The sequence below is a fragment of the Podarcis pityusensis genome, assembly GCF_964106645.2.
Source record: "Podarcis pityusensis genome assembly, chromosome: 16".
In the NCBI taxonomy this organism is placed as follows: Eukaryota; Metazoa; Chordata; class Lepidosauria; order Squamata; family Lacertidae; genus Podarcis; species Podarcis pityusensis.
The window spans coordinates 34036639-34053289 of record NC_138041.1 but is presented as its reverse complement, the minus strand read 5'-3'; the positions used below and the strand labels follow the sequence as shown (position 1 = coordinate 34053289).

Below are 16651 nucleotides of genomic sequence, written 5' to 3'. Positions count from 1 at the left end.
ATATAAAAAATAAACACAGGGGGGAAAGAATATACTGCGCCAAACAACAACAACCCCACATTGGCATCTCTGCTTTGTAGCAAGGACGGCAATTGATGGACCGCCAGATATGCCTGTACTCCAACTCCCATCAGCCCCAGCCAGCAATGTCCAACAGCCAGGAATGCTGGGAATTGTAGTCTAACAACATCTGGCTCGCCCCGGAGCTCTCTTTACCTTTTCTACTCTCTCTCCAGCCGCTTACCCCTTTTCTTAAACCCCGTTTTCAAGACGGCACTTTCGCCACCACTATCCCTCTCTGCTCCTTTTAAGAATGTACTGTACGTATTCACGCTTTTCTCCCTCATCCCCTCCGCACGACACGCATCCCCTCAAGCAACCGCCCCCTCTTGCTGTGGCTTCGAAAACCCCTACCCTACCCCTCTTCCAACTGACGAATCTGCTGAAGCCCGACTTCCTTTTCTCTTTTTTTGCCCTCTCGGCGTTCGCCTCAGCCGCCGGAAGCGTCCCGGCCGCCATTTTGTCTCGGGCAATGGCGACGCTGCAGGGCCTTGAGAGGAGCCTGTCAGGGGGGATGGAGTCGTCGTCGTCGTGAGTCCGGGGAGATAAGGGAAAACCGGGCGGGCGAGTTAACTTCTCCCCCGCCCCCCTTGGTTCGGGCGAGAGCAAGACTAGGCCTCGGCGATGTACGTGGGACGGGGCAGCGTGGCGGAGGCCGGGCCGGCGCCGCGGACCATCCTGTCGGTCGGCGGGGCGGCGTCGCGCCCTGCTGCGGCCGCGGCTGCGGGTCCGAGTAGCGGCGGTGGCAGTAGCAGCAGCAGCAGCGACGGAGGAGGAGGAGGAGGCCGCGTGGAGCTCCTCGTCTTCGGCTACGCGTGCAAGCTGTTCCGCGACGACGAGAAGGCCCTTCAGCAGGAGCAAGGCCGCCACCTCATCCCTTGGATGGGAGAGCCCTCCATCATGATCGATAGGTCGGTGCAAGCCAACCCCCCGCCCGCCTATCGCTTCTTTTTCTGTCGTGGTTTTTGGTGTGTGTGTATGCGTGTGTGTGTATGCGTGTATCTTGCGTGTCACGCTTTCAACGACCCTCTGCCAAGCAGGATTAATAAAGGGAGACCGGGGGCGGGGTTAGGGGGGAGAGAGGGAAAAGGCGACACACACACATATATACATACATATACATACACTATGGAGGACTATTTTCGTTGTTGCTGATTGGTTTGATGATGATTATTATTAATTTCATGAAATTTAATGCACTGCTTGAATATTTTTCAAGTACCTCAAAACAGTGTACAGAAAGATAAAACAGGAAAAAGAAAGGGGGGATCACAGCTGTGCGAGAAGTTAAAATACTACAAGTATTAAGATTCACCTCTGCTTTCTAAGCACCTGGGCAGACTTGTCTAAACAGGAATGTTTCCAAGAGCGCTGAAAAATTACAGTGAAAAGGAGGTGTCTGCTTGATCTCAATAGGCAGGGAGTTCCAAAGTGCAGGTGCTGCCACACTAAACGAATGGGTATTATGTGGCACCTGTATTTTGCTTTGTTTTATTTATTGAACAAGAAGAGTATTGTTTTACTCTCATCACCCAATTTTGCAGGCAGCTGTGTTGGTCTGTTTAAGAAAGCGACCGAGGGAAGGAGGAGATAAAACACCCCCAAAAGTTAACAGTAAGGCAGGAGTGGGGAATCTGCATACTGCCCCCACCAAAAAATGTTTTTGGGACTATAAATCCCATCGCTCTTGACTGCTGACCATGCAGTTTGAGCCTAGCAATATCTTGGGAAGGCTACACCTTCCCCACCTCTGGTTCAGTGTCTTTATTAAGGCTGTGATCACACTTAATTATCTGGGACTATGCACCTATCAAGTACAGTGGTGCTTGCTTCTGAGTAAACATGTAGGGTTATACTGATGGAGCAGTTAAAAGAGAGTAGTGTTCTTTAGTTCCTAGCCTGTTGCCCTTATTTTACTTTTGGGTGGGTGCAAAAATCTTCCTTTCTGTCATTTGTTTGTGATGCCAAAAGGAGTAGGGAATTAACTTTAAAGTTGAACAGATTTATCAAGGCATAAGCATCCATGGGCTGGAGCCCACTTTGTCCTCATTTGGCAGATAATGACAAATTTCCATATATATCTGAATTTGTGTGTGTGTGTGTGTGTGTGTCTGTGCATGTATTTAATTTTGGGTCTTTATCTTTTTTGACCAAAGCAGCATTTAAAAAGAACAAAACCATTAATAACAACTAGGTTAAAGTTAAAACAACAGCACATTGCTAGCTAAGGCTAGCATTTTATGTATTTGGGCTCAAGCCCATGGATGTCTACGCCACAATAAAATTGTTCATCTTTAAGCTGCCACTGGGCTCCTTACTGTGGTTGATGTAGCAGACCAACGTGGCTACCCCTCTGGATTTGGTGGTGGCAGTGATCATACATGATCCATAGAAGTGATGGGGACGATGACACAGGACTCAGTTTGGGAGGGGGGAGTGGCCAGTCTTAGGTAGAAGTGCTTCCTTGCAACATAGGATTCAGGCTTCACTTTTGATGACCATTGGTAATTCTAGAAGCCTCTGGCCTCCCCCAATGTTCACTTCCTTCCTGGCAGAGGGTTAACATATAATGCCCCCCTCCCCCTTGTAGGAGGGTTGTGTATGATTATATATATTTATATATGCTGGGGTGGGAATAATCTCCTTTTCAAACCAAACTTCATAATGGCTTCTCCTATGAACTGAACGAAGACGAGCTTTTTTGTTTGTGTACTGGAAAATAAACAAAATAACTTGTCTCCTTTTCCCTTGGGTTTTAGATGGGTTTTCAAGTAGCCTAATTTTGGAATGTATCCCTTTCGGTATTGTGTTGTTGGCTGGAACGTTTTGTGATGGTACCTGGAATGTTTTGTATGGAAAATGCCTTTCCATCTTAACTTCCAGCAAGACCTGTAGACTGATGGACTCAGCTGTTGGTGATGTGTCATCCCTAAAATAAAAGACCTTTTCCCTAGATCACTGTTGAGATTCTGCCTCTTCTGTTGTTTAGCTTATTTCTGTTTCACTCTTCCTTCACTGCTGTCTAGGTGACATCTTTGCAACACCCCATGTGAGGCAGGTTAAGTTGGTGAATAGTGATAGCTTTGTAGTGAATGAGCATCATAGCTCAACAGGGACCCCAAACCTGCGATTCCTGCTTCTTAACATTTACATCTAGTATTGCTTCTGGCATGTGCCAGCAAATGTTTAAGCAGCTGCTACATATGTTGCTGTTTATCTAATTTGGTTCATTATGTTGCTGATTGGAGGTGCACTGGTAGGATTAGAATCTGATAGTGATTTTTGACTTGTGGAAACCTTTCTGATTGCAATGTTTAGGTAATGGCTTCTGCAATCTTTGTATATCTTCCTTACGCTTGGTAGTGCTTTCGGTTTTGAACAAAACCTTCTAAATGGAGCTTTGTGTCTGGTTGGATTGTCTCAGTGTTGGCGGATTTTCCGCCTGTGCTTTTAGTGGATGGTTATGTAGGGACTTTTTCACGAATACTAATATACAAGGAGACTGAACCAGATTTTTAAGTAGTGATGAAATCCCCATAACACTCAGCACAGGAAAGTCTGAATGACTTTGGTTTGAAAAGGGGCACATGGCATATTGTAAATGTTTGCTCCTTCCGTTTCAATTTCACACAAAGCCCCAAATTGAAAACTAATTTTTATGTTATGATAAATAATCCCAAAGTGATAGCACTCTTGAACTTAGGCAAAGCACATGACAAATTACTTTCCGTGGCAATTTCTGTAAAGGACCATTGTATGCCAGTAAAGACTGAAAATGAATTGTATACAGAAAACCTCTATAGATACTAGATAATAAAGTTTCTTTTTCCAGGTACACAACCAAACAAGTGTTTTTTGTTTGAAGGATTGGTGATGAAGTGATAAATTGATTATTGGTTGGAATTTGGTTCCATGCTAAGCAAATTGAATAGCATTGTAAATTCAAGTGTCTTATGTGCTGGTGGAATTTTCAGTAGGGTTAGGGGTGGGGACACACACACACTTATTGGGCAGCTTGTAGTCTGGAATGAATCAGCTGTGAAGAACGGTGGGAGCAAATTGTAGCATATGCTCATGGCCTATAAAGTAAACAATCTACATTTGTAAATTAAGGAGGTTTGACAAACATACACACAACTGTAATACAAAATAGCTTTCAGATGGGCAGGAAAATTTTTTATATTTTTCTAGGAATCCTCATTTTTATCTTGAGCAGTCCAAAATTGTTCATCTTCATCAGAAGATGAAATAACATTGGTATTGAGATATTCAAGGCCAAAATTCCTGTGGGAAAATGCTTTTGGTAATCTGTTGCTTGTTGTGATATTTTTTATTTTAAGCTGGTCAGACTTTTATGCAGTGTCCATCTCGGACTGGTGGAATTCATTGCTGTGTCAACTCACTTTTTCCAAATCACATGGAAACCATTGGATTATTACTAACATTCGTCAATAAACTAAGCTAAACCAATGTTGCACAAATAATTCCACAGAAATTATTAGACAATAAAAATGCTTACTAAGCTACTTGCCAATCATACATTTGTAGCACAAACTTCAGTTTACAAAAATATATTTGATTGCCTGAGGGTGATTCTTACTTGCCAAAGGTGACTAAATGAAAAGCTGTTTACAAGCCCAAAATAAACCATTTAACTGTATTTAAGGAGACTTCTGTATCTCTTGAGCATTATGGTATTTTTAGTACCCTCTGTAGAGAACCTCCTTAAATTGCACATATGTTACTGTTCCTATATATGTGTGTCTCTCTATCACATAATCAGCACTTCTTTCCTCAGCCAAATGGCTAGGGGCCGAGCCTAGCCATGATTTTACCTCCAATGGACGCAAGTTTCTTTGGTGAAGATTTCTCCTGAGAGTTCGAGACTAGCAGAAAGAAGCGAGGAAATTGCGACCGTTTGGTTCTTACGGATAGGTATTTATGTATTTGGGTTTGTGTAAATGTAACATATTGCCTTTCCACAAAAATATGTATTTTATCAAGGGTGTTGAATGGTTGAACCATAAACGGTAAGAACAATGAAGGAATTGGTTCTTTTTTAACTAGTAAGATCTTTTGTAATAGTCTTAAAGGGGGATTTGAAACCTATATTTTAAAAAAAAATCGTAGTGGGTGAGAAGTGATTAGTCAGATTAAAATACTGATTTAATTCATATTAAATCTTCTTCTTTTTCAAATGTGTGTGGTAAGTATTTGTATAGTGGCAGAAACTAAAGCCCAAAGTTCTTCCATTGACCATATCTTTCATGTTGCAGGTATGATGGGCGTGGTCACCTGCATGACCTTTCTGAATATGACGCTGAATATTCCACATGGAACAGAGATTACCAGTTGTCTGAAGAGGAGGCTAGAATAGAAGCCCTCTGTGATGAAGAGAGGTATTTAGCCTTGCGTACGGACTTGCTTGAGGAGGAGGCAAGGCAAGGTATTGCTCAAGGACAACTTCCTGAGTTAGAACACATTTAATTGAAAATAACTTTTTTAAAAATTCGTTCCCACTCATTATATACTCACTCTTTCTGATATTATTTTGACAGTACCCAGTGGATTCGAAAAGCAAGCGTCTTTGCGTATCTGAGAGGACCTCAGGATAGTTTATATGTAGAGCCACACAGAATTTGCCCAAGTTTTGAGGGCAGGCTGAGAATTGAGACACTTTTAACTGTTCTTCTTTAACAGTATTGTATCAATTAAAAAGTTCATGTCTTTGTCTTTGTTATAAGTAGAATGATTTAACTCTTAAGACACTTATCTCAGCAGGAGAAAACCGATCATCCAGACAAAACCAAAAAAAGCATATGCCTTCTGCCCTCTGGGGCTGACACAAGTCTCAGTGACCACAGATGACCTGTGTGGTGCATTTGCTGTAAATGGTTGTGGTTGAATGTTAGGTTTCAAACCATTAACATACTTTGAAAAAATAAAAGTCTTGTGGGAGTTTTGTGTTCATTTTTTAATTGAATTTTGCATTTTTATTCAAGAGGAAGAATATAAGAGACTGAGTGAAGCTTTGGCAGAAGACGGGACCTATAATGCAGTGGGATTCACTTACAGTAGTGATTATTATGATCCTTCGGAGCCCACTGAGGAGGAGGAACAGCCTTCAAAAGCAAAAGGTAAGATTCTATGGATTATTAGGGAGACTACCTTCTTCAGGAAAAATACTTTCAGGCTCAGCATGTGAACTGTATGAGAGATCTAGAAAGAACAATCTTTTTGAAGATGCATTATCATCCCATGCCATTTGTAAAACTATCTGAGCAAACTGAGAGTTTTGTCATTATGCAAATAGGCAAACTGTTATTTTCTGTGTTTCCTGGGGACTCCAATGTTATGGATGCCAGAGATGTCCCTCTAAAGCAGGAATGAGAAACCTGTGCCTATTCAAAGGTTGTTGAACTCCAGTGATCAGCCCCAGCCAACATAGCCAGTGATCAGGGGTGCTTGGAGTTGTAGTTCAGCAGCATTTGGATGGCAACTGATACTCCATTCTGATTTGAGGAAAGACAAGTAGTAGCAAAGGTAGGCATGAACTTCATTCTGAAGCCTTTAGTTTTGTATTAATAGCAAGGAGTCGAGAGTTCAAATGGTTTTGCCTTTTTTTTTTTTAAGTAATTCACCTTTATTGCTTGTCTTTATTTATTTAGTAGTTTTTAAAATCTTTTGGTGATTATCAAAGAGTCATGCATTAACCTCAACACAAAGTTTTTTATTTCCCTTTGTGTTTCTTTTCTGGGAACTTCAGCTGGACAAGAATTATTGAAGTTGGGAAAGGGCTTGTTAATTGTATAACATGTAATTAACACATTCATCCTAGAAATTAGAAGGTTGTATTAAAAAAAAATAAATGCTGGCCTCTAAAAGTAATAAAATTAAATACAAAAACAGAAAACTTCATATTAATCAAGATCTATCAAATGTATAATGTTAGTTTTAAAAATTACAATTCCCTTCTTCAGTATTTCATTTTTTGTTATAGTTGACCATGTTTACTTACGTTAATCAATGGAGACACATGGACAAACTGAAATGAAATTATTCAAGGCTGCAAAAGCTTTCTGGGAGGATTCTGCCTTGTCATAGAATATCAAATGTGTGGTTATTTTAAATACCCTCTCCTGAGAGAGAATTGCTTTGATGCAGTACAGAAGCTCAGTATTCTTTTACAAACACACAGGAATTTTCTATGCAGTCAGAAACAAGAGAACTCTGTAGTGATTGTCAGCTTTTGGTAAGAACTCTGTTTTTGTTGCTGCCAAAACTACCTGTGGATGAAGGCAAGGGGAACAGTTAGTTAGTTAGTTAGCTCTTCCTGTTTCCGGCGGTGGAAAATGGCTGATCCCACACAATCGGACTTCAGCCGTTCCGATAATTCAGGGCTGATATGGGGGTAATTAGCCCTGGCAGCCTCCCCAGGGCAGGGGAGGACTGTCTCAACGACCCGCGGTCTGCCCCAGATTGCCGATGTGGCAGACGGCAGGGGCACTGGGTCACGGAGCTAGGGACGGTTGACACTCCTGCGACGCCACCCCATAGCCGGGCGCATCTGTTTGGGAAAATATAAAGATTTGGAAAACAAACAGACACGCTCTGAATTGAAGAAGCTGGAAAAAACCTGCAGTATGTACAGTCTCTGGTGCAAAAGATTGAACTTCAAAGAGATCCTCATCATGACGTTTGGAATGTGGAGGGGCTTGATATGTAAAAAAACCATTCTTTTATCCTTAACATCAACAATCCGTAATGCATGCCAAGTCTCATTAAGAACTTAAATTGCTCTTCAAAAAGTGAGTTCAGATGGACTTTCATATATAATTGGGATCTACTCGCAGCCACTTCTCTTCTAAGACCGGAAATGTCTGTTAAAGACGAAAACAAAGGACAAAATGGCGTCTCCCACGAATGAATGAGGATCATAGAACCAGAGTCAAAATGTGGAAGGGAAAAATCGGACATGGAATTATGAATAACATTGAGGATGATGAGAGGCAGGACTATGATGTTGAATGCGCTTCGAAATTCAGACCGTGGGAAGTCAAAACAAAATTATTACAATTTGGAAGACAATTGGACCTTTTTATTTTAGTTTTTTATTTTTATTGGATCTGATTTGATATGTTAATTGGATGTTTTTATTGGAAAATAAATAAACGCTTAAAAAAAAAAAGTTAGTTAGTTATGGCCCAGGTTGTTCAGGTTATCTAAATCCTATTTGAGAATAGCGAGTCAGAATTTTAAAGGGCAAAGAAGTAGCTGTTTTTTTTGTTCAATTAACATGTTTGGTTTCCCTACCCTAGACGCTCTTTGAGAAACTCAAAACGCTTTTAACACTTGGTAATGGCAAGACTCACTGTTGTGTCAAATCTTACAACACACTTCTAGAGTTTTTAGCGCCACTGGAGTGAAACATGTTCTTAAGGCAGATCATTAAAGCAGGCTCCCTGTAGTGAACTTAGTTGTCTCAAAGTGTTTTCCTAAACAGGAGGTAGAACAGTAGCTTTGCAGGAAACTGTTGAAAATATTTGAGAAGTGTAGGGAGGTTAAGTCTCTTCATCTGCTCCATGTCTTGCAGTCCCTGCAGATTTAGGACAAAAAGCAGACTCAACACTTCCCAGCTCTTTTGGCTTGTGTTGTACCATAATAGTTAAGTCAGTGTAGCACAGAATTCTACAATTTAAGCAGAAATCTGATTCTTTATCTGCTTTATCTTTCTCCAGGTTTTCTGACAATTGGGTCCCAAAGTGGTTTACATCAATAATAATTAAAGCAAAATAATCAGGCCTGGCCACCAGGCTAACAAATTAAAAGGACAAGGCACATAAGGGAAGGGGAGTCATGGGAAAGGATAGAGGGAACTCTCTTCTTCAAAACTTAGAATTAAGTAGTATGCTGTAAGCAGGCATGTAGCCATATGAGGCCGGGACGATTTCCCCCTTGCTTGAGTTCTCATTTGAATAGCAATAGGTTCTTGTTCCTTTTGGCTGATAGATGGGACCCATGTGCCCATTCCCCATGTTTTTGCAGCCTCTGTGCAACTGGCAGTTGAATGAATCGAGTTATTTCTGGGTGTGGAAAGCAAGCTCCCTGCATATGATTTTATCTCTGGCCAGTGGATGGGGCTGGTTGAGCTGTCTCTTTCCTTTATGTTCTTCCTTGGTTCCCTGGCCAATGTGATGCCTTTCAGCTGTGCCATCCCAGGGCAATCCTATTCTGAGGTGTTCCTGAGCCCATTGATTTTGTGTATCATAATCATATGACCTATACCGTCTGTCAGTAGGGACCATTTTGTATAATGGCGGCATATCTGACTCTACAGCAAATGAAAAGTCATGGGTGTATTAGAACGATATAGCAATGTCAAAAACATTTCCATGAAATTCTTTTGTTGTCAAGTTTGGTATCCTTTTGTGTCCTTATTAGATAGCTCCAAACTCTGGTTGAGCGGGATTGGTGTTAATTATGGCTGTGAGAATTCACAAAGGGGAGGGGAGGCGACATACCAATTCTGTGTTAAGAACTCAGGTTGTTAACACTATGTGTGCCCACTGTGGTTTTAGGTTGTCACAAAAGCACTCACACAGGTTGCCTTTGCTTGATTTAAAGAGACCTTTTCTCTTGTTCCTCTGCAGCCCTCTGTGCCCATCCTATGCTGGCTCAGGAGGGTCCCCCGCCCTCTGGAGAAGCCTTTCAGATGATGGGGAGGCGGGCAGGGGAGGGAGCAAGTGTCTTTAAAAAGAAAAGCAAGTGAAAACCAGTGCAGATCTGGCTTGAAGTATAGTAAACATTGGGTGAAGTTTAATGGCATTATTTATTAACTGCACCTCTGTGCTTTTTGTTGTATTCTTAAGAATGCTTTAAGATTACATGCATTAAAGGACTAGGTGCCATTGTACTGGTGAGCCTCTCTGTTTACTGATACTAATTGAGTTGAAAGGAATGAGAATTGTAGGATAGGAAGAGGCAGGGGGCAGGGAGAACAATCAGTTCAAAACCCAGAAGGTGGATTGTATCAAGATTTGCACAAAAGATTTATTTCTAGCCATTTTGAAATAATATGGTTGCATATACACTTTGAAGAGAACATTTTCCTCTTATTAATTGGTTCTGATCCCATGAACCATGTATGCTGGAAAGTCACTTCATTGCAGGTGTTCTATGTCAGTTCCAGGAAACACAGTCTTGCTGTGATGGTTTAATTGCTTTGAGATACAAAGAGATATAATTTCTGCCATCCTTCTTTGTAAAGATGTGTGTATTTCAGGTGGTGAGGTTGAGAGCTTAATTACAGTCCAGAAAAAAGAACCCCAAAGATAATATATGTAGTAGACTGTCTGCGGCACGTGTGGATTTTTAGTTAGATTATCTGCCGTTTGTGGGGGGTGGAGTGGGAATTGCTATGAAGTTCCTGGGTGGTTTGAATGTTTCTGTTGTAAATAAACCCTGACAATCTGACTTTATTTGCTGTTCATAACTGCACAATTAATCACAGGCATATTTTGAGATTTTTTGGTGGCAAGGATAGGCCAACCAAATAGAAACTATGAAACAAAAATTGGAATTATAAAAAGCATTAAAATATGTAGGAAAAAATTGACTGTCAGACATGTTAAGAATGCTTATGCTATGGTTTATGTGTGTTGTGTTCAGATTGCAAAACTAGCTGTTATATCATTTTCTTATTAATAGCTGCTGCGGCCAAGGCAGAACATGTAGAGGAAAATGAAGAACCATTTGTTGCTCCTTTGGGACTGACTGTACCTTCTGACGTGGAGCTGGTAAGTGTAGTATGTGTATGTGTTTCAATGTCATATCTGAAACATTTTTGAAATGACTGAGTTTTTGTTTTTCTGGAATTACTTGTTATGCAGAAAGCGTTTGGCAACCAATTCTAAAAAAATGTATTGTAAAATCTTCCTAGGAATCTTGTCAGAAGTCATGCTGCTCAGTGCTTGGTCTTAATTGAAATCAGCAGACTTAGGCTCAAATCATATACACACCTGGCAGTATGCCTCATTGAACACTGGGTGACCTGCTCCCAAGTAAATATGCACAGGATCTGGCTGTTAAATGTTTCCCGTATTAATTCCTAAACTGTCTCCTGGGGAAACAGTGTGCTAGGAGGGGAGTACTTGTGTTGCACCGAGTCCGCAGTAGAGGCTGCTGCTTGCTATATTGGTATATGGGAAGTTGCCTTGCACTGAGTCAGACCATTGTTCCATCTAGCTCAGTATTGTGTACCGTTGCTGGCAGCAGCCCTCCAGGTTTTCAGTTGGGGATATTTGTAGCTCTGGCATGCAGCCCCTGGGAAGGCTGACCAGGATGGGAAATAGGGCACCAGACTGGAAAAGGTTCTCCGTTGCTTCTCAAGTGTCGAGTAATTCTTTACACACTCCAGACTTTTCTGGAGGGTTAAATGAACCAAAAGTCCATGTTAAGTTAGAGTTTCCTAAATTTGGGAAATGCTGGTCTAGCATATTTATTGAACAGCTGAAATAATGTGAAATACACATTTATGAATTCCAGTATATTAAACACCTTGCAAAGTGGATTCTTGACAAATCCAACACTAAAAGTGTTAACCTGCTGTCAGGATTGCTCCCTTAACAGCGTGAAGCTGATTAACAGCATGGAATGGATTAACAACTTGTTGATGGATTCTTAACTTTAAATTGAAAAAACAACAGCGGTGTACTTGGTTCCACAATTTAACTGAACAGACATTTGCTATTAGGTATCTTAGGGTAGAACAGGCAGGAGCTGAAGATTTTTTTTTTAATATAGATAACAACAATAGATGTGCTTCAGCTAACATATCTAATCATGTTTTCCTTTGGAAATTCTTCAGTGTCCTATTGATGCAGATTTTGCTGAAAGAATGCAGAGGTAGGCAATGAAATCAGGTCACTTCTGTGTCTTTGCCCACCTACTGTCTTTCAGCACCTATTGCAAATCTGATCACCCATACATTGGATGCAGTGTTTGGATGGTGCCTACACATGTGAAGTCCAACATGCATAGGCCTGAACAATGTCGTTTTTAACTCTGATAAATTGCAGGAAATAGTTTTGCTGTTTGGTCATCTTTATGTGTGTAGACTGTGCAAATGTTTTAGCACAGCTTAATAAGACTATGCTTCACCATCTTAAGAATCTGAAGACAGTGTGTTTCCTGTAGACATTAGGAACTGCCAAAGTCCCCAGTACTGTTCAGGGATAATCAGCATTAGGTTGTAGTGTGTAGGCTTCTGCCATATCTGTAGTTGCATCCGAAAGCATTTTTTACAGGTCATTTTTTACTGACGTATCAGTAGTGCTAGCAATCATACCTGCCATATAAGACAACCTGTAATGTCTTTCAGTCAATATCTGCACTATTTACTGGGGGTTTTTTTCTTCTTAATCTTGCCACAAAAGCAGGTATATATCACAAAAATGTGTGTTTTAAGGTCTTTTCAACTATTGCACATGTCCTTGAGTTAGATTTGTCAGTATGGATTCATCATCTTGTAATTCTTTTCCTCAAATATTGTTCCCCTGTTGCTTTTTAAAGTAACCACACAATTGGAGTTATGCTGAGTTGTTACATAAGAAACACATGAAGCTGTCGATATAAAATCTGATGCCAACTGTGTAAAGGAAATTGTGCAAAAGGCTGATTTCAGTAGCAATGCATCATTTTAGAATTATGGAGGTGCTTTTTTTTTTTAAAAAAAAAGAGGAGGATGAAAATGCCTCTTGTGTAAGTAATTAAGGAAAACAGAGCTAGTGAAGTGGAAAATTAAACAAAAACTCTGAGCAGTGTACTGCCATAGAGCGCTTAAAGCTCTTAAATGACACATTTCTTTGAATGGTTTTGTTCTTAGAAGGCTAAGTTGTCATAGTCAGCAATAGTGGATAGTATTGCAGTCATTCTCTTCTCCGTTTGAGGAGGGTCTAGGATATATATGCATTATGCTTCTAATTGTTCATCTCTGTGCATGGCATGCAGATGATGGGCAGCTCTGAAACTAATGTTCTGCTATAAATACTGCTCATCAGAAAGTATGTCCTTGTGAAGTTCATTTAGATAGTAGCTGTGCCTGTATTGGAAAAGAATCATAGTTGTTTATTGTTGTGGGAAAGCATGCTGGAGCCAAAATGAGTGTAGAAAAATGAATAACATGATTAATATGAGCATCTTGATTGCTTTCTGAGCAGTTGGCATTTGCAGCTACCCAAGCTTTCTAATCTAGATTTTGTAAAATGAGGTCTAGGAGCATTGTTTGAAAGGTCTTGTACAGCTTGTCACTCCCCAAGCTGAACATGGTCCACCATCCGTGTATTAAGTAGAATTTCTGCAGTGCTAGGTAGATAGGAGTTTTGAGTCTCTACCAGTCCTCAATAACATAGTTACCACCAGAAGTGGTTTATTCATGCTGGCCACATGACCTGGAAAGCTGTCTCTGCACAAATGCTGGCTCCCTCAGCCTGAAGCGAGATGAGCGCAGCACCCCATAGTTGCCTTTGACTGGACTTAACCGTCCAGGGGTCCTTTACCTTACCTTTTTTTTTAGTTTGGATGATCATATAATGCCTTAATAAATTGAGATAACAGTATGTTTCATTTGCTCCTCTCTTCACGCTATTTGGGAAACATGCCAGAAAATATCCCTTTACAGTGGTACCTCGGGTAAAGTACTTAATTATTTCCGGAGGTCCGTTCTTAACCTGAAACTGTTCTTAACCTGAAGCACCACTTTAGCTAATGGGGCCTCCCGCTGCCGCCGTGCCGCTGGAGCACGGTTTTTGTTCTCATCCTTGAAGCAAAGTTCTTAATCCGACGTACTATTTCTGGGTTAGCGGAGTCTGTAACCTGAAGCGTATGTAACCCGAGGTACCACTGTACACCCAAACCCAGAAACTATCCTGGCTTGTTTCAGATTGGTTGCCTCTGGCAAAATAAGGCTCACTCTTTTTAAGCTGAAATATGATTGTATGCATGTGTCCAGTAGGTTTGGTAAGTCAGAAATTCTAAATGCTACTAGATACTGTGGGCACCAGTAGCTTAAGTTGTAAACTGTATGTTCGCCTTTGTATTCGAGTTTAAGAAAATGGAGTATATACTAGCTATTTTCATCTCAAGTGGTGAAGCTCTCAAAAGTGGGGATACATCCTTCTGATTTAGAGGGTGTTTGCTTCAATGGGGGAGGGGAAACTGTGGACAGATTCTGTAAAAGATAAACTGCACAAGTTTATCATTTTCACTTCTTCTAGCCACCGACAGCCAAAATGCATGCAATCATAGAACGGACTGCAAATTTCGTCTGCAAGCAGGGGGCTCAGTTTGAGATTATGCTGAAGGCAAAACAAGCTCGGAACTCTCAGTTTGACTTTTTGCGGTTTGACCACTACCTCAACCCTTACTACAAGTTTATTCAGAAAGCTATGAAGGAGGGGCGATATGCTGCCACTTCAGAAAAGAAAAAAGAGGAGGAAAAAAGTAAGTTTAGTACTTTTTAAAAATGGCATTGGCTGTGCAGCAGCTTATGCATTTCTTTCTAAATCATTCCAGCATCTTGATGGATAAGAGAAGTGTTCTCTTAATTATTGTTGTAAATATTACATGTAGTTACCAAAGGCTATGTATCTTGCTGGCAGATAATTATGAGAAGTTTAAATATGTTAGAATAATGGGCTTCCAGGGCATAGCCTAATATTCAGCTAAGCTGCTTTTTAATTTAAATCTGTCCTGAAAATACCTAAAGTAGTAACTTCAGTCTTTACCTATTTGATGTGGCTCCCCTAAAGGTATAAGAAAGCGGGCCTTCAGGAAGCATTGTACTTGACACACCAGTTAGAAAACTAAGTTAGATCATTTAAATAACACGGTAAATGTATGTAATATGTAGTTCTATAATACAGTGGTGCCTTGCAAGACGAAATTAATTCGTTCCGCGAGTTTTGTCGTCTTGCGATTTTTTTTGTCTTGCGAAGCACGGTGTCGGGAAAGTTTTGGAAAAGCTTCAAAAATCACCAAAGTCTTTAAAAACCTCAAAAAAGGCTACCACACCGCGTTCTATGAGTTGCTCCTCGAAGTCAAGTCGCAACTGTATTAACGGTGTTAAGAAAAAGGAAACAAACTTGCAAGACGTTTCCGTCTTGCGAAGCAAGCCCATAGGGAAAATCGTCTTGCGAAGCAGCTCAAAAAACGAAAAACCCTTTCGTCTAGTGTGTTTTTTGTCTTGCGAGGCATTCGTCTTGCGGGGCATCACTGTAATAATAAGTTGAGAATACTGTGCATTCATTCTCTTCTGCATGGCTACATCATTGCGGACTCATTAGGACTCATACAGGTAGCAAGTTATGCAAGGAGCAAATATAGATGCACAGCTATGGCCACGTGTGGTGGCATAAATTAGATGCACACTATTCAGATGTCTAAAAGGCTTTTGAGGGAAATCTAATGTAACCCTCCTGTTTGCAGGCTTGGTTTGTACTCAGAAGAAATGTTGCATTTCCTGCAGCTCTCCATTCCTCCTTCTGTGCTGTTCTGGACAGCCCTCTAATCCTCTGGAACAGATTTTTTCATAGAGCAGAGGAAGCTGCATTGGGAAGGGGGAATAGGAGAGAATTATTTATCCTCTCTTACATTAGCAGGTGCCTCTACTGGAACAAAAGCTGTTCCATGAGCAGGACAGCAGCCTTGGATTTCACACTTCATTCCTGTGCAACTTATCTAATGTATACATTGGAAAGATTTAGATATAGGGCTTAGGGAATGAATTTGATATAATTATTGATTTCCTTATAAAACCTATAGCCTGTGAATTTTAATATCCTGCAAGTCACTCCCTTCAATATCTCTGAAATGATAAAACACAACCATACAATTTTTAAACAGATGCAGGAGGTACTGATGATGAAGATGATGACTACGATGGAGATAACTACCTGCACCCAAGCCTCTTTGCTTCTAAAAAGCACAGTAGACTTGAAGAGCTTATGAAGGTATTTCGGCATGCAAAATTTCATTTTAGTGTTTTATATCTTGTTGAGCACCTGTTTTCTTTGTGAGACATCTAAGTTGATAGGTGTTCACAAACAGTAGTTCCCTGAATCCTAAGTTGGAATTTTATACTCTGAATTAGAGCTCCCTGTAGCGTATCACAAACTGTTTCTGAAATTCCCAAGTGGGTTCTCCACGCAGCTTGGGGAGATGCTTTTTAGAATATACAAGCCCTGAAAGCCTACCTTGGGTTGTGTAACAAGTTGTTTAATGAGTTGTGTAGCTTTTAGAATCTTGACTAGTGATAACACAGTGTTTTCTAGCTGCCATCAGAAACTTTTTATTTTAATTAAACATATTTAAATAAAATAGCTGTTTAAATAATTTCAGTGACTCAGATGTCATAAATCACAAGGTCAAACAGAAGATTCTTCTTGATTACATTGACTGAGTTAAAAAAACATTTATATTGATTAATCAAGTGCAGTAAGTAAGATACATGTGTATATAGAGCCAGTATGTAATTTACATTTGCAAAATAGTATGATTTCATCTTTGAGCTTCTATGGACTAAGATGTCAGTGAA

General features: G+C 40.5%; 1 protein-coding gene across 7 annotated transcripts in view; it reads left to right on the top strand.

Moving 5' to 3' along the window:
• The first annotated feature begins 511 nt into the window (after nucleotides 1-511).
• SFSWAP (splicing factor SWAP) overlaps nucleotides 512-16651 on the top strand; it is a 104725-nt gene continuing 88585 nt past the window's right edge. For 3 of the 7 annotated variants that reach the window (XM_080985104.1, XM_080985103.1, XM_080985102.1), the window contains exons 1-6: nucleotides 512-971; nucleotides 5337-5506; nucleotides 6063-6197; nucleotides 10768-10856; nucleotides 14334-14559; nucleotides 15961-16067. In XM_080985104.1, coding sequence (XP_080841230.1) covers nucleotides 685-971; nucleotides 5337-5506; nucleotides 6063-6197; nucleotides 10768-10856; nucleotides 14334-14559; nucleotides 15961-16067 — 1014 coding nt within the window. In that variant the 5' untranslated portion in view covers nucleotides 512-684. Of the gene's footprint in view, nucleotides 6198-10767; nucleotides 10857-14333; nucleotides 14560-15960; nucleotides 16068-16651 lie in introns of all 7 variants that reach the window. The other 4 variants (XM_080985108.1, XM_080985105.1, XM_080985107.1 and 1 more) reach the window with 4 other exon arrangements.